General features: G+C 39.5%; 1 protein-coding gene across 1 annotated transcript; it reads right to left on the bottom strand.

Moving 5' to 3' along the window:
- Positions 1-1,557: 1,557 nt before the first annotated feature.
- Positions 1,558-19,612, bottom strand: PNPT1 (polyribonucleotide nucleotidyltransferase 1). Its single transcript, XM_065739459.1, has 29 exons — positions 19,410-19,612; positions 17,707-17,767; positions 17,341-17,415; positions 16,729-16,834; positions 16,027-16,076; positions 15,520-15,583; positions 15,387-15,434; positions 14,708-14,821; positions 14,301-14,487; positions 14,020-14,071; positions 13,680-13,737; positions 13,419-13,515; positions 13,222-13,324; positions 11,049-11,119; positions 9,723-9,759; positions 8,898-8,964; positions 8,704-8,793; positions 8,254-8,307; positions 8,047-8,153; positions 7,454-7,525; positions 7,274-7,337; positions 6,697-6,780; positions 6,142-6,225; positions 4,717-4,823; positions 4,574-4,629; positions 3,943-4,021; positions 2,788-2,835; positions 2,261-2,419; positions 1,558-1,908 (listed from the first exon to the last, which is right to left on the bottom strand). Exons 1-28 carry the CDS (start codon positions 19,595-19,597, stop codon positions 2,264-2,266), a joined length of 2,379 nt encoding a protein of 792 aa, XP_065595531.1. The 5' UTR covers positions 19,598-19,612; the 3' UTR covers positions 1,558-1,908; positions 2,261-2,263.
- Positions 19,613-23,484: the final 3,872 nt, after the last annotated feature.

The raw sequence follows: 23,484 nt of genomic DNA, 5'->3' as shown, positions 1-23,484 counted from the left end.
CTTCTCAGTGGCCCCATTTGAGATGATGGATCATTAAAAAAGCTGATTATCTCCAGCAGTAGGGACAAAATAAATAAATAAATATCACTATTTCAAACACAAAGAAATAGCCAACTGCTCTCTGATCACAGCTGATAACCCAAAGAGCCAAGCACCTCCAGCCACAGCCCAACCTGCTGCTATGGACAGCTCACAGATGATGCGGCCAAGCCTCCCATCCCTCCAGGAAGGTTCTCACACACACTTACTCAGTTCCTGGCTCCAACTAAGCGCCTCTCTCCTCAAAAAGCAGCTGGTCTGTGCTCCTCCCTGACACCTTCCAAGCAAATTTCCTTCCACCCCTTCCCACAGGGCCTAGACCTTGTTAGAAGTGCATAAAGTCACGTTGACTGTACAGGTTTCACCCATGGCAATGTGGACATCTTCTCCCTTCCACTGAACAAACAAAATCCCCAGCACCTCCATAGTTTAGATACTGAGACCACCACAGAGACAAACACAAACTACCAGTACTGCTCTTACTGCAGGTGAGAGAGTACATTTACAGGGAACAGGATTCTTCTCATTTTCAGATTCAAATGTGAGCACCTTTTTGGCACTGTACTAGCTAGAAAGCTCCTAAGTACTTTGTGTGGTATTTTATTAACTAGAGTACCTACCTGTTCCACTACAAAAAGGAACTTTACAGAAAATTTGCTATAGTAAAGAGAAGCTACACTTTATCTAACAGCCAGGGTACCAGTCAAGTTAGCTAGCTCATGGTAAGCAAAGACATTAGAATTCTTACTAAGAAGTATAAGAATACAGTCCTTATAGAGGATCAAGAAGAGTTAATGAGAGACAACTACAAAAAAAAGTTGGCAAGTCATTTCTTTAATATTCTACATTAGAGTAAAAAAGGCAAAACAATTTTTTACAATAAATTCACATTTCTCTTCTCCCCAGTGTTGTTTTTTTTTTCTTTCCATCGAAGGTCCAGAGCCCACTTGCCTTTAGAAACCTGATTTTCCTATGAGGAATAATTACCTACATCAGAGGGGATCACTGTTGGATTTTTTAAAGTCTGTTTCTCACAGTAGAAAAAACAAGCAGTTAAAGGGACACCATGGGAAATATTTTGAAATGTAAAAGATCAGTAAGCCTCATAATAGAACATAACGTACAGAGGAACTCTGACACTCCTAATGAGGAGTTTCTGGAAGGAGCTCTCATCACATCAATTGCTTGTTCCAAAATAGTTAGTTGAATCTCAATGTTCTAATTATATATTTTAAAGCTCAGTATTAATGAGCCCAGATAGCAAGCAATGATGTTTCACATAGGCTCTTCATCCCCCTTCTCCTCAATTATTTCAGCAAGTCTGAACCCTACAGCAGTCACTGATTACTTCTCTGAAATGGTATCAGTCATGATAAAGGTGATCATTTTATCAACACTTCAATTTTGTACTCTGAAAAGCCAGCAGAACTTGGGCTGGCCAAGTACACCTCAACCACTAACATACCTCACCGACCAAATATACAGGATTATTCCTTCTACCAGGAACTACTTTAAGAACTTTTCCGCACTTCTCACCTTTACACTTTCATCTTGAGATGACACTGAAAAGAAAATCTTGAAAACTGAAGCAATTGGGAAAGAAAAAAAAAGCAGCAATCTGCTCTTTAATCTATATAATTCCACGTTCCTAAGGTTCTCACTCATGGTACACAAGGTAAGTGCATTGCTTGTTTCTGTCTTTCTTTGGAACAGTGTTTTCATCAGTTTGAAGACTTTGAAGCTCCACATCACCTTTAGGCATGAACAGCATTGGTTTTAAAAATATGATTCACTCTCATCCACATACAGATTCCTGTGAAGACATCCGCAGACTCAGGTGAAGATGGCTCATGTTTTCAGGAAGAAGGCCTGGTAGACAGAGAAAGGAAGAGAGAGAGAACGCTCTGTAACCTAAAATCAGGGCACCAAATTCAGAAACACTTCTGGTGGCAGGTTAGAGAAGATTGAATACTTAAACATTTAAGAGGTAAACTGGTTTTGGAGAAAGTACACTGTTCTAGGATGCTGTAAACCACTGAGACATTTGAACCCACTATACAACATCAAGCTCCTTATGAAAAGTTGTAACACAGCTGGCAGACAGTATTTCCACAACGCTGAAGATTAACTGAACATTATAAGAAAGACTGATAGAATTCTACAGAGTTCTTGTAAGGAAGGTACAGTACAGAGCTGTCTCTCATATTTCTGGTAGCCTTACTTGTCACTGTGATGAAGTAGATGACTCTGGAGCAATACCTCCCACGACAATACTGTTTTTGTCTGTAAGGGTCCTAAGCACAGCTGTGGCTGGTGACTGCAGAACTTTGCGTGAAAGTCTCATTCTGCCATCAGTTGGATCACGTCCAAAGTATTTAACCTGTTAAGAAAACTCTTCCCTTTTAGATCACCACAATGCTTCAGACATCATGAAGTTATATCAGATAAGATGACAGTGACCGACATGGAGAGCTAGAACTGGCATTTACCTTCATTTATTTTTTTAATGCTAAGAAAAGAACATACAACAGACACTGTTCAAGTCTATACTGCTCAATCGAGTTAATGTGCTGCTTAGGATAGCAAGAATGACAGTAAAAATTGTGACTTTTTTTTTAATTCAGACATTTAAGCAGCACAGAAAAATAATCTGACAGTACTTCCTTCATAAACACAAAATATAGGAATTCACACAAGTACTAATACATGAAAGGCAGTCTGTTATCAATTTAAACTCCATACAATTACCTGTATTTCTTGTCCAACTTCCAATCCCAAGGCACTAGGATGTTTGACCTAGAACACAGTATTTTTCAGAAGAAAAAAAAAAAACAACAGTTGAATCTTACAATGTTTTGTTTTAAAGAGACCTTCCTTTAGGGACTCTGTAAAGCATGAATTCTCTTAACTACAGTAGATTTTTTCTGTTAAGATATACCAAAGAAACAATGTTTGCTTTTGTATTGCATTATGGTGAAAAGTAAACATAAATGCCAAGTAACAACAGCTGTAAAGGAAATATTCTTTCAGTGAGAGTAACAGCAAGGCAGGAATTTAGACCCACTCTGTCTCTCCAGTTGAGAAGTATGAGTGTTTATAAGCTCTCTACGAAGTTGATGTTTTCTTAGAATACACTGCAAACCACTATGAGGTGCCTGAAACAACTACTATTTCTTGGAAGAGGGAGCCATCTTACAGAAGGATGAGGAAGAAATCACAGGTGCATTTTCCTCACAAACAAGGCAGGAGGTAGTAGGTCTATTTATTGTTTGTTGCCAAGCCAGAGACCACAAGAATTTAATTAATGGATCGTTTATATAGATACAGAACACTATCAAAAACGTAGCTGACAGTTACATTTAAATAGCTATTAAATCTTCCTACATCTGCATTTGTTAAAACCACACCTGTACTTCCTTAAGCCACTCCCTGCCCTTCTGTCAGCAACACATGCAAGGATTTGGTCAGTGCTGGGAAAATACCTTCTTCTGTGCTTGCCTCTGACACGAACATGAACTTCTGCTATCAATTTACACCAACAGTTTTTAGGAGGAGAATAAAAGCAAAACAGGAACAATACATTTTTCTTCACGTTACGTATCAAGCAACTTCACATGGACCTAAGTGGCTCCATACAGGCTAATGAACAACTGCTGTGTTACGTAGGAAAGGGTATTAGACATAAAGATGGTGATGTGCTTAACAGCATCAAGAGCACAACCACAGCACTCTCAGAGTTAGATTCCTTGCAGCTCTAATACAGGACAACAGGAAGATGTTGCTAGACTAAGACTCCAAAAATCCATAGTGTGTGGAAACTAACGCACACTAGGTTTAGTGAGAAATGATGGAAAGCAAAGCAATGGTTAAGAATCTCTAGTTCACACTTTAAGCATGTGTTACCTTTCTTTGATCAAGCTGCGAATTATGAAGCAACACTGGTGTCATGTTTGGATACAATTTTACCATCACTCCCGAATCTCTGAAGCAGAGAACAGCACAGTTATTTCAAAACACTGTGAGAGAAATCTGTACGCAACTCATTTTGCAAACTGACTCCAGCACAAGCTCTGGTGAACTTTTCATCAATGATTTTACTCATCATTTAAAAGAATTTAAAATTTTACACCAACAACGACGTCTTTGCATTTCTCCTTAACTGAAAGTGGATGGAAGTTATTAAAACGTATTGTCTCACAGTAAGTACACAGAACGCCCATAAAGCACATGTAATTTCAATACAAAATTCATTTCACAGAAAAGTAAAAAGCAAGTTCCTACCATCCCTTCATACAAAGGCAAAAAAGACCTTAAGATTTATAATTTAAAGAGATATTCTAAAAAATAAGTAGCAAAAATAAACAGCCTTATTGAGAAGAGAATGTTTTCAATGGAGCAAAGTATCATGAATAATCTAAGTACCAAAATCACCAACATGAGTTTGGCATCCTTTAGAAAAATCAATATTACATCACGTATCAGAAACATGCCCGAAGTACATAAACTAAATTCAACTTCAGAGCGCTTTTCATACCTTATTTCAGTTATTGTGGCTGTATAAACTGCTCCAAATTCCAAATTAACTTCTTGCTACAGGGGATAAAAGTAAAAACAGTAAGGCACATACTCACAAAACACAATCTGGAAAAGCTGACAAAAACAGAACTTTGTCCTTACATCGTCTTTGCAGATTTCACGGATAAATTCTCTTGCTTCATGCATAGCACTAGGTGTGGGAGCAAACACAGAATACGTCTCTTCATCCAGCTGACTTAAAGTTACACCTTAGAAATAGAATTTATCAGTGAAGAAATGACTGTGTTTTAGCAAGCAGAAGATTCACATCTAGTAAAGACTGTGTATGGGAACTGTTGAATCAGGTCCTGAACCACTGATGGATCACCTGAGGTGAGCACTGAGTCAGCTGCAGGAGCACAGGTGAAGGCAATGCACCTGTGTGACCAGAATGGGTGGAGTCTGGCTGCACCTCTCCCAGACCCCATTTAAGGGCTGACCACCACTGGGGAAGGATCTCTTGGTGGAGATTGCTCCTTTGTGGAGTTTTTCCCGTGATCCTTAGAGATGGGTGAGCATTTCTTTGTATTGATTGTCTCTTTCCCACTCAGATCATCTTTCCAATTCCATCATCTATACAATATAGCAGCTAACAACATCATTTGGTATTATTCATTTTGTTAACTCCTTACAGACTGGCACAGCAAAATGATCTTGTATATTTTGATAGAGATCTGTTTCAATTACTTCAATTGTTCTTTGCAATAGAAGCTTTTCTACAGAAACCACGTTACAGGTATGCTTGCCAAACACTTGAACAAACTTGCACCCCACATGGAGCCATTCACATTTGCAAAATTATTCTTTATTATAATCTTCTCATAAGAGGAAAAAAATATCTTGAGAGTGTTCACTTAAGAAGTGTCAGCATTTAACAAATAATTTAATACCCATCTTAATAAAACTAAAGCTTGAAACACATTTGTAACACATCAGACTTGCCTGACCTCACTGCTTAGCCAACATCATCTAGAACACTGTTCTCATAAAGACCTTTAACGACCTCCTGTGTAAGCCCTGAAAAGAACTGTCCTAAGTGCACATACTTCTGGAAACTCCTACTGCAAAACGAACCACAAACAATTCTACGGAGAACCTACACACTCGAGCTCAGTGAAGAAAGTCTTAACCATTCTAAACACAGGTGTGACTTGCAAAGATACAAGAGAATGCTTGATTTGTACTGAGCACCATAACAGTTTATGTACAAGTCCGAAAACATAAACGATGAGGTAGCCTGCAGCACAAAGTACACTTCTTGCTCACCTGTACTTCTTGCGTATTTCCTACCATGCTCTCACTGAATCACAAATGTCACTTACACTGAACAATTTGGGAAGTTTAACCTTCCCTACTTCTAGGTTCTGAAAGAACAAGGAAAGCATTAATGCTTAACAGTAGCTGCAAGAATCCTACCTGTGCTACCAAGATCCATTAATTAGAACTCTACTGTAATAATTCTTGCACAGTGAAGAGAACCTAAGAGTACATTAGGATAATTTATCACAGTAAGCAAGGATGTCTTACCAGTCTGTGCCTGCAGCTTCTTCAAATTATAGGCACCAGGACCAATGAATCTCAGCCTTTTTGATAATGGAACATGGATAGTTTCTGAAAGAGCATGTAAAGATACTCGGAAATGCTGAAAATGATAAACCCAAATACCAACACAAAAATCAAATCTAATTTGTTTAGGTTTAATTTTGGTCAGCTATTAATATTATATGCTGAACAGTGATCAAATTACATTTAAGAACTAAAATAAAATACAGAATGCAAGCACTTAGAGCATAAATTACCACAAGCCATTCCAGTACTGACATCTACATCTATTCTGATTTCATGAGTTTCACAAAATTCCAGCTCAATTCTGCTTTCTGGTGTCAACTAAAATGGCACAATACTGCCCTGTAGGGCAATAAAAAGCAAAAATCCTCCTCAAAGCACAAATCAAAAAATATCCCCAGTGGGGCAGAGACAGAAAAACGAAACATTTGTTAATAGAAGCTGTTTCCCATAGCAGCTTCTTAAAAACTATTAATTAAAGGCTATCCATTCATATCAACGTACAGCTAATATTACCTACAACTGGTCCACTTTCTTTTCTGTTAGGTCTGGGTTTTGCCAGTGTTTCGTTCATAATCTGTAAAATCTCCCTCTTTGCAGCTGCATGGGTTGGGGAAAAGAAAGAGGTATTGTATAAGATTGCAACAAAACCAACAAACTTACTCTCTCAATTGTTCTACATGAGTGACATTTCTCCCCAATCTGCTGCTACAAGTTTTAATGCTTTTTATTTTTTTTCTCCCCAGAACCATTTTGCTCTTCACCACCACTCTGCATCATGAGTATCACACCAATTGCATTTTTTCAGTTGTTGTTGTTCTCTTAGCAGAAAAAAAACCTCTAGGAGAAGCACCTATTTTCACTGATACTTATGTACAATGATATGAAGCACTGTACTGGGAAAGGTCAAGCTCTCTAGAGACTAAACACTCCTCTAACAAAATCAACACAAATATGTAACCATAATATATTATGGGGGAGGGAAGGTAGAAAATCTTCCTCATTTCCCCATTCTCAAGTGAAAAATAAAGCGCAGCTTATAATTTAATACATTTTATAATTTAGTAAAACAGATGTAAATGCATGCACGTACCTGTAGCTTGCTGAATAGCTTCCATGATAATTTTTATTGGTATTCCTGGAAGTTTCAGATCAACCTAGTGTGAGAACAGTTAAGAGACATCAATATGTAGGGAAAAGTTTGGGGCTTTTTTTTTTTTTCAGAGACAATCTTCTTGAAGATTAATTAGAGCAGTATTTCCTATTAGTGTACCTGCAAGGCAGTTATTCCTTTGCTAGTACCTGCCATCTTGAAATCCATATCACCATAATAGTCTTCAATTCCCTGTCAGTGTAAGCAGAAAAAAACAAATTGGCAAATAAATACATCCCAATGCTAAGACCCACTGTACCTAAAAGCACATTCTTAGTGTCAATAAGCCACAAAGGGGACCTGGCAAAACTTGCAGAGTCATTCTCACCTTTCAGACTTCTCCCCACCCATCCCCAGTCTTATCTCACTGTTCCTGATGAATAAGGTTTCCTCCTCACAAATAAGAACTTCTGTGGACTAGTTTTCTGAACAGCACTGTCAATGACAGCCGCAAGAAGCAGAAGGATGACAACATGTTTTCTCTCTCCAACAACCTTGCCAACAGCTCATTCTCCTCCCAGTACACTGTGCTTTTCAGTAAACTAAAGCATCCAGCGACTACAAATCTCTTCCTTACAAAATTCAGTGAAAATAGAAAGCTTTTAAGTGCTTAAAAGAAATAATACAGTAGCACCTAGAATTACAGGGGTAAAATAATGCTACAGAAGAAAGCTCCAAGTACCACTAGAAATGACTGGGCCAGAAACACTCACCAGGATGTCTGTCAGCAAACGGTAGTCCTCAAGTTCTCCCCCTTCCAGATTGTATTTGGTAACGAGACCCACTGCTACACCTGCCACTGCACTTGACACAGGAACTCCTAATAACAGTAGTTAAAAATCAATTTTTATAAGCTTTGATCATTTCAAAATCCTTTAACATGAAGATAAACTGCATATTGTAAGTACCACATTCTGTACCTGCATCCATTAATGCCAGACTTCCACCACATGCAGAAGCCATTGAAGAGGATCCTAGGGAGTTAGAGCACAAGGAAAAAAACAGTAGCATTACACACTGGTCGAAAGCATCTGAAATAAAAGCTGCTAGTGATATTCTTCAATGCCAATCTGAAAATTAACTCTCTGCTATCCAGAAGTTACTGCACAGCAACCCACATATTGTAATAAATAACTGCACTTCGCCAGAAGGTTTTTACAGCAGAAATACTTTATCAAGAAATGGGTAACATTTTCAAATGTTTCATGGTATTGGTACCAAACAAAGACCAACAAGCATCATTACTGATATTAAGTACCAAATTTTAAAACTTAATGAAATCTGTGGCCTACAAAAACATCACATCTGGATTCTTCTTTAAGAACCAATTTTCACCTCTCATTTCTCAAAGGTTAAGAAAATCATAGTACCATTTGACTCTAAAACTTCAGAAGTAACTCGTATTGTGAATGGGAAATCCTGGGGAATAACTGGTTTCAATGCCCTCTCTGCCAGTGCACCTGGCAAAAAAAAAAAAAAGCAAAAATTGAGCCATGAGTTAAAAACAAGCAGACAGAAATATTAATGGTTAGAGCATGAGACTGCCTCGGTAGTCTTATCTTACCATGTCCAAGTTCTCTTCTATTCACACCTGTAACTTTGCCAATCTCATTAGTTGCATAAGGAGGAAACTGTAGGGAGGAAAGAAATTCCAAGATACATATACAGAAAACTAACTACTCCTTTTTCCACTTCAAAGCACACACTTCGGAAAAAAGTTTCTTTGAAGTTTTGGTGCATCTCAAAGTGAAAACAAAACAGAAACAACCAAAACGAAAATCAAACAACAAAACATCAGCTATCAGTCACTTAGTCTCCAAGTTGAGATTAGCTGACATAGCGTTTTTGTTTTGCACGTGCTTTTATTCCACAGAACAAGAGAGAATAAAGCAGTTGCAAGATGGCCAAGGAATAAAGCAACAACCTTACTCTAATGAAGACTGCTAAATCGTGGGTTAGAAATCTCGTTTCTGTCTTCCAGACAATGCAACACATGTCTCTTGCCCATACAAAATACAACAGGTAATTTCCAAAGGCTGTAAAAAGCACGATGTACTATTGGTGTAGAATGGCAGGTATTATTAATATTACATATTAATATATTTAATATTACATATTAATAACTTACTAGAAATAATTGAGGAGGTTAATCCTGCTCCTTAAGGAGCTAACAAGTGTTAAACTACTAGGAAGATTGCATAAAATGGCAACTTGCAAATTATTTAACTGCACTTCTGTTTATAAACTGTAGAATAAATTCACATATAACTTAAAATTAGCATCAATCTAGAAATAATTAGCATCCTTGGAAGGGACCAATTTCACCTTTAAAAGCAAGACCAGAAACTTTTACACAAGTCGTGCAAATCTGTGACAATAAAATTCTCACCTCGTAGTGAAGCATGAAGTTCTTATCTTTTATTCCACTATTAATAAAAAAAACACAACAAAACACAACAAGAACATGTCAAAAAAGGAAATGTCTTACATCCTATATGTAGTAAGTAAAATTATATTCAGCTATGCCTACAAAATGACCAGACCAGCTCATCAGTTGATTCACTATTTGTCCAATTTTTCTTTTCTTAAGATTATGGTTGTTTTTTTTTCCTTTTTTTTTTTTTGGTATTAATTGCATTAGAACAATGGTCTACAAAGACATGAGCATCACGTGTCAACCGTGGTCATTTAAACAGTGTTCCTAGTTTCATGCTGATTTTGATCCATCAAAAGGCAGACAAACTTCAAGAACCAGTATGTTACTGCATGCACTTCAGTAAGGAGTCAGCACTCAGTAGAAAAATTCAGCATCTACAAGATGACACAATTAAAAGCTGGAAAATGCCTCGGTCAGAAATTCTACCTAAGTATCACAAGACTGGACACTTAAATAAAAACACTGCTCTATAAAACCAATCTGTTTCAGCTCAAGACTTGCTTCACTGAGTTCTACATACAGGCAATCTCTCTCTTGTTTATGAAGCAGCCTACTGGCCACTAGTTAAAGAGCATTTAGCATAAACTGAATTCTCAGAATTGCTATAGTATATTACTACCAAAATAAACAAAGACAGGCAAGCACCTCCAGGTCAAAACTAAATAAGTAAATAAATAAATAAGCAGAAGGAAAACAAACCTGACACTACAACGTGAAAGCTCCCACGCTGATGGGATGAGATCACTCAACTGCAGCTTTAAAAGGAAGGATTTTCCCCTTTAAAACAAGTCAGCTCTTGGCATCAGAAAGTTAATGGCACAAGGGCTTGTTTGCTACACTGCGAGCTCAGATTTTCTTACTCCACTAAAAAAAAGGCCAGGAACATTTTTATTTTCTGAACATTCCTATTTTGAGATCAAATATTTAGAGAGGCTCATTCAGCTAGGGAAAACAAACAAAAAAACCCCTGTTCCCTTTTGTGTGGGAAACACTTGAACCAAGCCTGACAAAGCAGTGCTTCATGGGCCACACGGGTTACACATTGAAGCTTCAAAACCCATGAGAAAGCACTGAAATGATTGGGAGATGGATCACATTCCAAGCATCACTTGCTATTTTCATCCTCTCAAATCCAGACTGGACATTACTTGCACTACCCCTAAATTTCACATGTGTGTCTGTGGAATTAACATATTTTTATATGTTAATAGGTACTATTATGAATGTGCTTACATTCTCACTACTGACAAAAAAAAAACCACCCAATGACACACATACCTCACAGCTGTTGAGATGAGATCTGATTTTACACTTGATTCTATGGAGTCAAATGTAATAGTGCAGAGAACCTGAAAAAAAGTAAACAAGGGAAACACTTTTCATACTGGTAGAAAAAAACAACAATAAAGAATAATTACAGCAACAAATACGATGGCATCACGTACCACTTTTTCTTCGAATCTCAAACATTTACAACTTGTATGATCACATAGATCACAGTCAAAAATACCAATTTAACTCAGAAGTCAACAGTACGTTTTGTAAAACTGAAGTAGCTCATTAAAGAATCAAGGTTCTTAACTGTGCAGACAGTGGTGTGTCAAACAGCAAGACGCAGTCTTCCACCATGTGTTATTTTTAGCAGGATATCCAGGACCCAACAATAAGAAGCAAGTCTGTCTTTATAGCTACCCACATACCCAGCTGTGAGTCACAACAACGGCTGAATCCTCCAAGAAAAACAGACATTTAATTAATAACTAACTCTAAGAGACCTGATTATAGAATCACCAAGGTTGGAAAAGACCCCCAAGATCATTCAGTCCAACCATTACCTACCACCAAGATAACCACACTAAACCACGTCCCTTGATACCACATTTACATGTTTCTCGAACGCATCCAGGGACAGTGCCTCAAGCACCTCCCTGGGCAGCCTGTGCCAACGCTTCACCACTTTCTCAGAAAAGAAATTTTTCCTAATATCCAAACCCATATTGCAACTTGAGGCCATTCCCTGTAGCCCTGTCACTAGTTACACGGGAGCAGAGACCAGCCCCACCTCACACAGCCTCCTTTCAGGTCGTTGCAGAGAGCGATGAGGTCTCCCCTGATCCTTCTCTTCTCCAGACTGAACAGCCCCATTCCCTCAGCTGCTCCCATCACTCTGTGCTCCAGACCCCTCACGGCTCTGCTGCCCTTCTCTGGACACGCTGCAGGGCTCAGTGTCTTTCCTGCAGTGAGGGGCTCAACACCTCAAGCTGTGGCCTTACCAGAGTTGAGTACAGAGGGATAATAATTCCCCTGCTGCTGCTGGCAACACTATTTCTGATGCAAGCCAGGATGCCCATTGCTTTCTTGTCTGCCTTGGCACACTGCTGACTCATGTTGAGCTGAGTGTCAGCCAACACCCCCCGGTCCATTTCTTCCACACAGTCTTCCAGCCTCTCTGCCCCAAACTTGTAGCAGTGCCTGGGGTTGCTGTGGCCAAAGTGCAGGGCTTGGTCTTACTGAACTTCACCCCGCTGGCCTTTGCCCAGCAATCCAGCCTGTCCACACTGCTCTGTAGGGCCTTCCTACCCCAAGGCAAACGTACATTTCCTCCCAGCTTGATGTCACCTGCAAATTTAATAAAGGTGCACTCAATCCCTTCACCCAAGTCATCAATAAAGATACTGAAGAGGACAGGCCCCAGAACTGACCCCTGGAAAACACATCACTTGTGATCAGACACCAGCTGGATTTAACTCCATTCTCCATCACTCTCTCAGCTCAACCATCCAGCCAGTTATTTACTCAGTTAGGAGTATGCTTGTCCAAGCCACGTTACTTGCCAGCTTCTCCAGGAGAATACTGTGGCAGACAGTGCCAAAGGGTTGGCTGAAGTCTAGGCAGACTACATCAACAGCCTTTCCCTCATCCACCAGATGGGTCACTCAAACAGAGAAGGAGTTCAGGTTGGTCAAGCAGGACCTGTCTTTCACGAACACAAGCCTAGGCCTGATCTCCCAGTTATCCCACGAATGTCACATGATCTCACTCAAGATGACCTATTCCATAACATTTCCTGGCACTGAGGTCAGACTGACAGGTCTGTAGTTCCCGAGATCCTCCTTACGACCCTTCCTGTAGATCCCGAGTATAATCTTAAAATCTACCCACCTCACACTGTTGGGAAGAATTTAAAAAAAACAAAACAAACAACTCATACGATCTGTAATTTTTTGTACCATTTCCCTTTTAGTCCAGTTAAATATTTTTTCAATACATCAAGTTTCATTTAGAGGATCTCATGACATGCACAACTTCACACTGCCAAGTATCAAAAACCCAGTTGAGCTAATGCTCGAAAAGTCAATCTCCCAAATGCTTTCCTAAAAATGAACGAGGCTGTATCTCACACCAAATCACCTGTTTTGATATCTTTTTAACAACAACAAAAAAAACCTACCTGTGTTTGACCTCTCTGAAATAAGGCTGATCCATGAAGCGTTTTAAACATGTTTACTTCACATTTAATATCTCTGAGGGAAGTCAAATCTCTCCCATCACACCTAAAGTTAGGAACAGAAACTGAGATGAAACTATAGTCTTAGATTAAAAAACATTTCAGAAACTATTCTTCAGTGTGGAGTTTGACATACTTACCTTCTGTATTCATTCAGAATAAGATTTCTAAAGATATCCTTTGAGACTGCATTGAAAGATTCCATGATTTCATAAGGCTCAGCCTCTGGAAATTTTTCTAGGTATACAAGAAATACAAAGTAAAAGAAAAAGCAATTGCAACCAAAACTATAAAATGAATTACAGAAAACTACTAAGATAACCTTGCCAAAAAGCCAGCATTCTAAATTTAAGCAGTGTCATTTAAGCTTTTCTAAACAGCAGGAAATCAGAAAATATTACCTTTCAGCTGCTCTTCTGTTTCAAGTCTTATTTTGTTAATTGCTTCATCTCTAGAAATCTAGAACATAGGATTTGTGATTAGATAACTCTACACAACAGAAGATAAGAATTTTGGGCTGTCGTTGGCTTTATTTTGAAGTTCTGTAAAACTCAAAGTAATAGAATCTTCATGTAATTTCAGAGACACTGATAAGTATCACTACAAATTAATTCTGGTAGATAAGGATTTACAAGACAATTTATTATTACTATTGCACATACACGCAGAGGAGGACAAAAACTAAATCCTACTAGCTTCATTATATGAAAAATAATTAAATGATGCTTCAATTGTACTTACTTTGTCATGAGTAAAATCTGTGAACACTGCATAGATCTTGTCAAAAGCAAGTCTTCGGGAAGAAAAGAAAGAATTGTTGAAAATATGGTTTCAAGTACAACTATGTATTTTTGTATTTATTTTTTAAATGTTTGGAGATGAAACATTTTCATAAGCAGCACGGAGCATGAGACTTCCATTCACTCTGCACTTTTTGATCACAGATGATTAAATAATCTTTAAAAATCTATTTTTGAGTTACTTAATAGATGTTAGACCAGAACTATTCACTCCCAGCTTACTTCTTTGCAGATTCCACAATCTCTTCAGGAGGAATAAATAATTTCTGAACAGTTCTCTTGACAACACCACGCTCTTTCACTAGCTGTTGAATTCCTTGAATTATGTTCTGGGTTTGCTTCACTCCTACTTTGATGGCATGGCAGAAATCTTGCTGCAATATATTCTCAGCAGTTGCTTCCAACATAACTATCAATGAAAGTTAAAAAAAAAAAGTAACTCACTGTAACAGCCATCTATAATTCAACCACGGAAATACAAATCACCAATAAACAGTGTAAAAATAACGGAATTTACCTAAAAGTTTCTTATCAATAGTGACTAAAAATAGAAGTCTCAAAAATTAGAAAAAAGATGTGCCTTCTTGTTTTTCAAACTGAACACTCAACAGATAATAATATCTACTTACCAACTTGGTTTTGTGGGGCTGCAGCAACAACTAAATTCAGAAGGCTAGAAGACATTTGTTTTCGAGTTGGATTGATCACAGTTTCTCCATCAACCAGTCCTACCCTTACTGCACCTAGAGAAAAACTCCAGTACATTATTATTGTAATTATAACAAAACAACAAAAAAGTTTATTTTAGGGCAACATTTAAATATATAATTCTCAAAGTAAAAACAATATTTTAAAATAAATCCTTAGCTTTCATTAGCATGTTAATAATATGTTCATAATAAATCTAAGTAAGTTTTACCTATGTTAAAACTTCTTTTGGGCAGTACCTCTGGCTAGTGCATAGAACGTGCCCGTAAAACATTTGCAGTAATAAAGCTCTTGGTTTCCTGGAGAAAAAGCACTCATTTCTCCACAATGCTTTAAGACACAGTGTACCATAGCAAACAGTAACTTCCTTAAATGTTGTCCCAAAATAAACTATTTCAGATTATAAATGCTTATACAATTATATCATGTCCAGAAAAAATAACGATTTGAAGTACAATAATCCTACACACCACAATGTGAATTTCACTACATGAAACGAGAGAGCAACCTTTACATCCAAATTCTTGTCAGATGAAGCAAACTGTTGCCTCATTCTTCCATTATGTTCAGGTCACTCATGATTTCAAAATATGTACTTACCAATAGGACCATTCCATGGGATATCAGATAAAGCAAGAGCTGCAGAAGCTAGAATGAAGAGATAAAAAGCTCTATTAGCAAAATAAATTACATTAAAATTAGACAAGCAGTATGTTTTTAACAGCAGCCTTACCTCCATTAATTGCCAGAACATCAGGATCATTGACACCATCTACTGCTAAAAGATTACAAAGGATCTGGCATAAGATAAAAGACAATGAATAATTGTGATCTGTACATCTGTATTAGCTATCATTACAAAACTAAAGACAACAAAACAAAGCATTTCACACACTTAAACAAGAAAGCCAGTTCAGGTGCTTGAACCAGAAGGCTAAAGAACTAGAACACTGATGCTAGAGATCCACTACGTAGCATCCATTATCTTCAGTTTCCCTTGCCATACATAGTGCTTTTGAATTTGTCTCTGCACCTCTCTACCAAAGTTTGAGAACTAGCACGTAAGAAAGTTTTAGGACAAGAAAATGAGAAAGTAAAAAGGACAGTATCAGCCTGTTTCTTGAAGTGTAAGCCCATCCTCAAAGCTAATAAATATAATCACTCTTCTCAAAATAGTTTCTATAGCACATGATTTTCTTCCATCCTAAAGGCAGATAAAGTAAAGGAGAGCACGACCTACCTGTGTATCATAAAAGTAACCTACAGGAAAGAGTGGTCTGATGGACCTATCTGCAAAAGAAACATGAACAACCCAATCAAACCAGAAGAGAAACTGGAGAACCCACCAAGAAATTCAGTATGAGATAGAATCAACTCTAAAATTTCATCAGCACTCAAAGAAGGATAAAAGACACAGGGGTGAGTATATCCAGTCGTGAAACATGGGACAAAAACATTTTCAGGAATCTTCATTGTTTATAATGGTTATAATTTTATTATCAGAAATGCCTCTAATGATGAGACATGAAAAAGATACAATCCTCAAGGAAAAATAACAAAAGCATGTATGCTCCTTCCAAGATGCCAAGGTACTCTTAATTCTATCTCTCCATCTTTAACAACTCAGGCCTTAGACACTGTTGTTCTCAACTGAAAAGCTCAGTCTTAAAATGCTGATGACCTCTCTAAGGTGCCAACATGGAAGCTTAAGATAAAGACACGTGTGTAAAGAAACATGTGCAAAAAGCCCCATCTGACACAGTTCTTAAAACTGGCCCTATAAAGCTTTAACATGTGAAGTTTGTTAGGTTTTTTTTTCCCTGATATTACTGCAGAAACAATCAAATTTGCAAGAAGCAGTTACAAATTACCACCTCTTCACAAACATTTGTGATATGATGAAATATTTTAAAGTATTGCAAATAACATGATTGCAGCCTACCTATTACTCTGCTTGTAAGAATTTCTCTATCAGTAGTGCCAATTTCTCTTCTCAGATAGTTTGTTGGAATTCTTCCTGCTGCTGCAGCTTTCTGACGATAGTCAACCTTTCAAAAACAAAAGTAAGAATCTTAAAGACAACAGATCACTGATTTCAGAGCAACAGGATCGCTCAAGCTAGCCAAGGTCTGCAGTGCAATATCCTGCTCAGAGCAAGGTGAGCTGAACCGACTGCACCCTGAGTGATGAGCATTAATTCCAGATCATGGACACAAGCATCAAACAGGCAATGTCCCAGGATAGACTCCCTGAAAGATGTACCATTAATCAGCCACAAGTTAGAAAATGAATTATTAATTATTTAATAATCCTTCAATATATTTATAACGATTGAAGCCTACTGTTGTAGCAGACATCTAAATCCATAGGGCTTGTGGAAGGAAGACAGCATCTATGGCTCATCCTTCATCTACAGACACAGTGATTTTTATCATCAGCTTCAATTCTGAAACCAAACTCTGCACCCTGCTTGCCTTCCTCGCTCGCCTCAGCTCTCAGTTTAATGAGTTGTACCACTAATCATCAGAAAACAAGTTTTGTTGTTAGAACTTACCACTAAGGGCATGAACTGTGATGCAGAAGGTTTGGTTTTACTGACTGCTGTGACCATTACTGCCGTGTCACCTAGCTGGATCAAGGAAAAACACATTGAGATTATCTACCTGTGAGCACATGAAGTCCTAAACTTAATAAGATGTTAATATTTCAGTTTGTGATGTTCTCCACAGAAAACACCTCCCGTCACTCCATGCTTTGCAGCAGCAAGCACTCAGAGAAAAAAGCCTGCTCCATCCCCCCCATTACGCACAGCCAAACACTCAGTAGGAATTGCACTGCTCCTTCCCACACCCTGATGTCCCACTAAGGACCGCTTGGGCCCAGAAGACGTGACGTTTCACACACCTGAGGCTGTTTTTACCTGAACGACAGCAGCTCCATCAGCAAACCGGGCAAGTTTTCCAGAAGATACTTCCATCTTCCTGTCAGAAAGAAACAACCTCTTCATGACGACTGCAAGCGCACGATGTGCTCAGCAGTGGCATCTATTCAGGATGGCAGCTGCAGTCCGTACAGCCATAGAATCACAGGGGTTGGAAGGGACCTCAAGAGATCATGGAGTCCAACCCCCCTGCCAAAGCAGTTCCCTACACCAGGTCGCACAGGTAGGCGTCCAGGTGGGTCTTGAATATCTCCAGAGAAGGAGATTACACACCCCCCGGGCAGCCTGTGCCAGTGCTCCTCACCCTCACCATAAAGAAGTTCTTGCGCACATTCGTGCAGAACCTCCTGTGCTGCAGTTTCTGTCCATTCCCCCTTGTCCTGTCCCCACACACTGCTGAAAAGAGTCTCGAACTGGACTCTGCACCGTCAATGACAACCCTCTGCACTCTGCCAGTCAGCCAGTTCTCAACCCACTTTAATGTCCACACATCTATCCCATGCTTCCTTAGCTTTGCTATAAGGATGTCATGGGAGACAGTATAAAATGCCTTGCTGAAATCAAGGTAGACTACATCCACTGCCCTCCCCCTATCCACCTAGCCAGTGACAACATCATAGAAGGCCACCAGGTTGGTCAAGCATGACCTCCCCTTGGTGAACCCATGCTGGCTGCTCCAGATAACATCCTTTTCTTCCAATTGTCTGCAGATGGCATCCAGCACAAGCTGTTCCATCACCTTTCCAGGGACAGAGGTGAGGCTGACTGGCCTGTAATTACCCGGATCTTCCTTCTTGCCCTTTTTGAAGACCGGAGTGACATTGGCTATCCTCCAGTCATCAGGCACATCCCCCATACTCCAAGACCTCTCAAAGATGGTAGAGAGCGGTTCAGCAATCACCTCTGCCAGCCCCCTCAGCACCCGTGGATGCACCCCATCGGATCCCATGGATTTATGAACATTAGCATTGCCTAGGCGCTCACAGACCACCTCTTCCCTGACTCAAGGAAAGTCTCCCATTCCCCAGACCCTCTCACTAACCTCCAGGGTCTGGGATTCTTGAGGGAATCATTTTTCACTGAAGACAGAAGCAAAGAAGGCGTTCAGTAATGGGGGCTCCTTCTCAGCATCCCCCGTTACCAAGACACCCCCCCCCACCTAGTAGGGGGCCCACGTTCTCTCTAGTCTTCCTTTTACTGTTAACATACCTAAAAAAGCCTTTTTTATTATTCTTTATCACTTCTGCCAGATTCAATTCCAGATGTGCTTTAGCCTTCCTCACTGCACCCCTGACAACCTTTCTATATTCTTCCCAAGTGCTCAGACCCTTTTTCCACATTTCATGGGCCTTCTCTTCCCTTTGAGCTTGCGCATGAGCTCCTTGCTCACCCACTCAGGTTTCCTGACTCCCTTTCCCGATTTCTTGCTCACAGGGACGCGCTGATCCTGAGCTTGGAAGAAGAGCTGTTTAAATGCCGGCCAGCTCTCACAGGCCCCCTTACCTTCTAACACCCTAGCCCACGGAATAGCTCCGAGTAGGTCCCGGAAGAGATCAAAGTTGGCTCTCCTAAAGCCCAGGGTAGCAACCCTACTTTTTGCTTTGCTCCTTCCACTCGGGATCTTGAACTCCACCATCTCGTGATCACTACAACCCCGACAACAACAAAACCGAGCCCCTCACCTGCCCCCGACGTCCACCGTCACGGCACAGCGGGGCCTGGGCTCCGCCGCCGCGCTGCGGGCGGGCACCGGCCGCGGTCCGCCGCCAGGCAGCAGGAAGCGCCGCCATCGCGTCACGGCGCGGCCGCTCACGGCTCCCACGGATAAACCGCCGAGCGCGGCGCGCCGGCAACTCGTGGCGGCGGCCATCGCGCCGGGGCTGGGCGGGCACCTCGGCTGTAGCCGGCGTCCTATTGGCTCCCGGAGGCGGGCTGTGGCGCAGTAAGCTCGAAGCTGGTTGGCTCTCGCTCCGGCTGGTGGACCCCACAGAGCTCCTGGCCTCAGAGCATCGAGTCACATGAGGCGGGTTTGGCCGCGGGAAAAGCTTTCACCGAAAGCTTCATGATGCCAGCCAAATTTCTTTTCAGGAGTAGTCATGTCCAGTAATGACTTTGAATCTGAAAACTGGATTCTAAATTATTTTGATGTTTTCTCACAAGGCTAAAAGAGCCTCTCAGAAGTTCTCTATACACGTGTATAAACACAGTAGAGATTTTTGAACAGTTCCCTTCAGTTAATGGGTCATGAGTCCTGGCTGCTGTGGAAACTCCCTGTCTCCCTTTGCATTACAGGAACTAGCCTCCACAGTTTGATTTTCATTGGTCTTCGTTGGTGCTTAAGGAAAGTCACACTGGATGTGGTCCTCAGTGAATTTCTCAAATGTTACAAGAAAATAAATATTAAGATATGGCATTTATTGCAATTATTTTATTTCTATATGATTGGTTTACATTGGGGAATAAAGTGAACAGAGAAAAGACCAGAACAATTATCTACAGAACAATTTTCTTATAGATATCTCTACCTGATCAATCTTAATATTCAGGTAAAGAAAATCAACAGAGATGTTCTGGAACAGACACATTATCAAGTTACACATGGGATCTGTACGCTCAGTACTGAAATGTGATGTGTCTTGGTTCCACAGAACGTGGTGGATATAAGCACACTTTTTGCTGGTGCCTGGTTCCAGTCTATTCAGGCCCATTTGAGTGACATCTGAAATCATTCTGCCACTGTAATCCAAGCTTCTTTGCCAGCAAAACTCTGAACTTCGTGCATCTATACATTCATAAAGATGTACGTATTACTTATCTTCTAATCTGAACACAAGCCAAAACCTTCTTTCATTGCCTTCCACAACAAAGTTACATTAAAAATTCATGAAATAGAAGTTGCTTCACTAAAGGAAGCCTTATCATAGAGGGAAAAATAAATCTGCATTTATTCACATACAGAAAGTTTTAGCAGATGCACAGCAACTCTATCTTCCACTACTGGTAGGAGAAAGTGAGTCCATAATGACGGATGATATTCACCCACTTTTTGCCACAAGCAGAGGAAACCTGTACAACAGTTTATTCCCAGCTAAAAGCTGGCTAATGTTAGAAAATCTAAGGTATAGAAGGTAAGAAAGAGAGAAGAGAATAAATCTAGCTGGAAAGTATGGAAATGACGAAGTTCATCTTCTGTTCTCCAAATTCCAGACTTCATGCCAAAATCACTCTCGAGGCCTCTAGGAAAAACAAATCCCCAGACTGTAAGTCCTCTTCTTCAGTGTTACAAGCTATAATGAAAGCAATTAAGACAGTACTCAGATTTCCCATTACAGATTCAATCAAAAAAGCTCCAAGACACCCACTTTCTTAAACAATTCTTAAAAATTAACAGAGTTCATTTATGACTGACAGTATCAGCAAATGATGTTGTCAAAAACCATTAATACAAGTTACTGCTCTTTACTGAAAGCTGTTGGGTTAGGAATTTGGCCTTAGAATGTCATTATTGGTCCATAACTAAGCAGTAGTCCACTTCTTTTTAATTTATTTTCTATGCAAATATGTTTAAGTATCCTCTTCCTGGGATGTCTGTGTAAGTGGATAGCAAATTTCCTTCTTTCTTCACAACAACAAAAGCCGAGTAAAATATATCCTGTTTTGTAATAAGAAAACACAGTGGAATTTCTAAGAAGAGCAGTTGAATTAAAATGAGAAAATAGATAACTATGTCATAAACTATCGGTCCCTCTCAGGGTTACTAATAAATACTATGGCCAGCTTCTAAATCTAGTCACATTCAGGTATATCCTAGCTGTAGTTTTAACCTCAGTCAAGTAGAAATCTGAATTATATCAGGTACAAATTCCCTTTATCTTTCTAATAGCTATAGGTAATAAAATAAAATAATACAGCCAAATTGAACAGAACTGCACTGCAAATGTCACAAAGAAAAATCATTTTACTTATATATATCTTTTAAATGAAACATTGAATCCATAATTCTATAACACAACACAATTTATGACCTCATGATTTGGTTCAGGGGGAATGAATACAGACTAATTTTTTCATCAGCAACAGTGTTCAAATTGTTCTGTAGACTGCATGGAATCTGTAAAACACTTCTGAAGGCTCCATAGAGGTCTCAAATTCAGCATGCAGGAATCTGTACGTACACCTAGAATGACACATTTCCATTAAAAAATTATTAAGAGAATTACAAATTAAAGGAGGCTAGTTTGAGCTTTCAAGTCAGAGTAGGGTTAGGCCTTGTGTTACGGTTAGGAATAGGGTTAGGTTTAGAAAGAGGTTTCGGGTTAGTTTTAGGGATAGGCTTAGGGTTTTGTATGGTTAGGGTTAGGTTTTGGGTAAGGGTTAGATTCAGGTTTAGGTTTAGGGTTAGTGTTAGAGTTAGGGTTAGTTTTAGTGTTAGGTTTAGGGGTAGGGTCAGTTTGAGTGTTAGGGTGAGAGAAGGGGTAGGCCTTGGGTTTGGTTTTGGGATTGGGTAAGGTTTAGGAATAGCAATAGGGTTAGTGTTTGGATTAGGTTTAGAGTTAGTATTAGGGATAGGTTTAGTGTCAGAGTTAGGGTTCAGGTTAGGACAGGGTTAGATTTAGGGGTAGGTTTAGTACTAGGTTTAGGGTTAGGGTAAGTCTCACAGCTGTTTCGTTTTCAGAAGACAGATGCTGAGCAGAGTACATTGTTAGGCATTACACTCTGCCAGGCTCACACTGAACAAGCTCATGAACACAGATGTTATCCTGAGCTGTTTTTAGAGTAACTTGGATACTATTGACAACAAGCTCCTGTGAAACAGTTGTGACAGACATCACGTTAATCATGTCTCACAGCGTGTAAATAATCTGTTCAGAATGGGAAAGGTAATGTTCATTTGTGTGCTCTTATTTCTTTCTCTGTCTTAAAGCTTTTTAAGACAGAGAAAGACCTTCAAGAAATGGAAACAGGCTGCTTACAGAGTTTGTCCAAGATCATTCTAAGCAGCAGCAGGTGTAGAAATGTAGATCCCCATCTACCTGTCTTAATGGAGCAATGTATGCAACTAATCAGTGTTTCAGTATCACCTTTAGAGTGTCACAGTACAAGAGTTTCACCTGCCCTACTGTAGTCAGTTAAGACTACAGAAAATTTTGTGCTGATCATACAAAGTGCAGCCAGAACTACATTTTCAAATCAAACAGTAATTTGTACTGAAGAGCCCTTGTAAACTGACAGATTCATATGTGGTGGAACTGACTGGGGGTAGTTTAGTGCTGCATATTTAATAAAGGACTGCATGGATCATTACAAGGCATGCAGAGGAAAGGTCATATTGAGCTGCAAGGAATATAACATACTCTGTAGGAAGGTATTTGGTATGAGCTATGATAAAAGCTGCATTTCACAAATACTTTGATAGCATTTCTAAGGTAGCCAAGTGCCAGAATGGGAAAACAGAAAAATCTAAACTTTCTTTACTATTGAGTAATTTGAATTAAAAGCTTATGCTTAGCCTATGCTATCACATCTTTCACCATTGGAAGTTATCTTGCAAATTAATTTTGTGTGGAACTTCAGCAAGTCAGGTATATATGTAGTGGGAGATGTCTGGGCTCTGTGAGCATCACAGGGTAGTTATGCACCTGAGTGTTGTGACATGGTAGTGGGTGACTAATTCTAACAAAGGCTGGCTGGGAACCAGAGAGTCTTGCAGTTAAGGAACCAGGAAAAAAAGACAGAGCTTGCTCCCACCAGAATGCC

The sequence above is a fragment of the Cyrtonyx montezumae genome, unplaced genomic scaffold (assembly GCF_038088225.1).
Source record: "Cyrtonyx montezumae isolate F1298 unplaced genomic scaffold, pur_monq_1.0 scaffold_24, whole genome shotgun sequence".
In the NCBI taxonomy this organism is placed as follows: Eukaryota; Metazoa; Chordata; class Aves; order Galliformes; family Odontophoridae; genus Cyrtonyx; species Cyrtonyx montezumae.
This window is presented reverse-complemented; position numbering and strand designations above follow the sequence as displayed.

Coding starts and splice junctions, on each gene's coding strand:
- PNPT1 (XM_065739459.1), bottom strand. CDS start 19,597: ATGGCCGCCGCCACGAGTTGCCGGCGCGCCGCGCTCGGCGGTTTATCC. Junction 13,516..13,679: donor AACAGAAGAGCAGCTGAAAG/GTAATATTTTCT, acceptor TTGTATACCTAG/AAAAATTTCCAGAGGCTGAG. Junction 8,308..8,703: donor TGAAGTTTTAGAGTCAAATG/GTACTATGATTT, acceptor CTAACTCCCTAG/GATCCTCTTCAATGGCTTCT.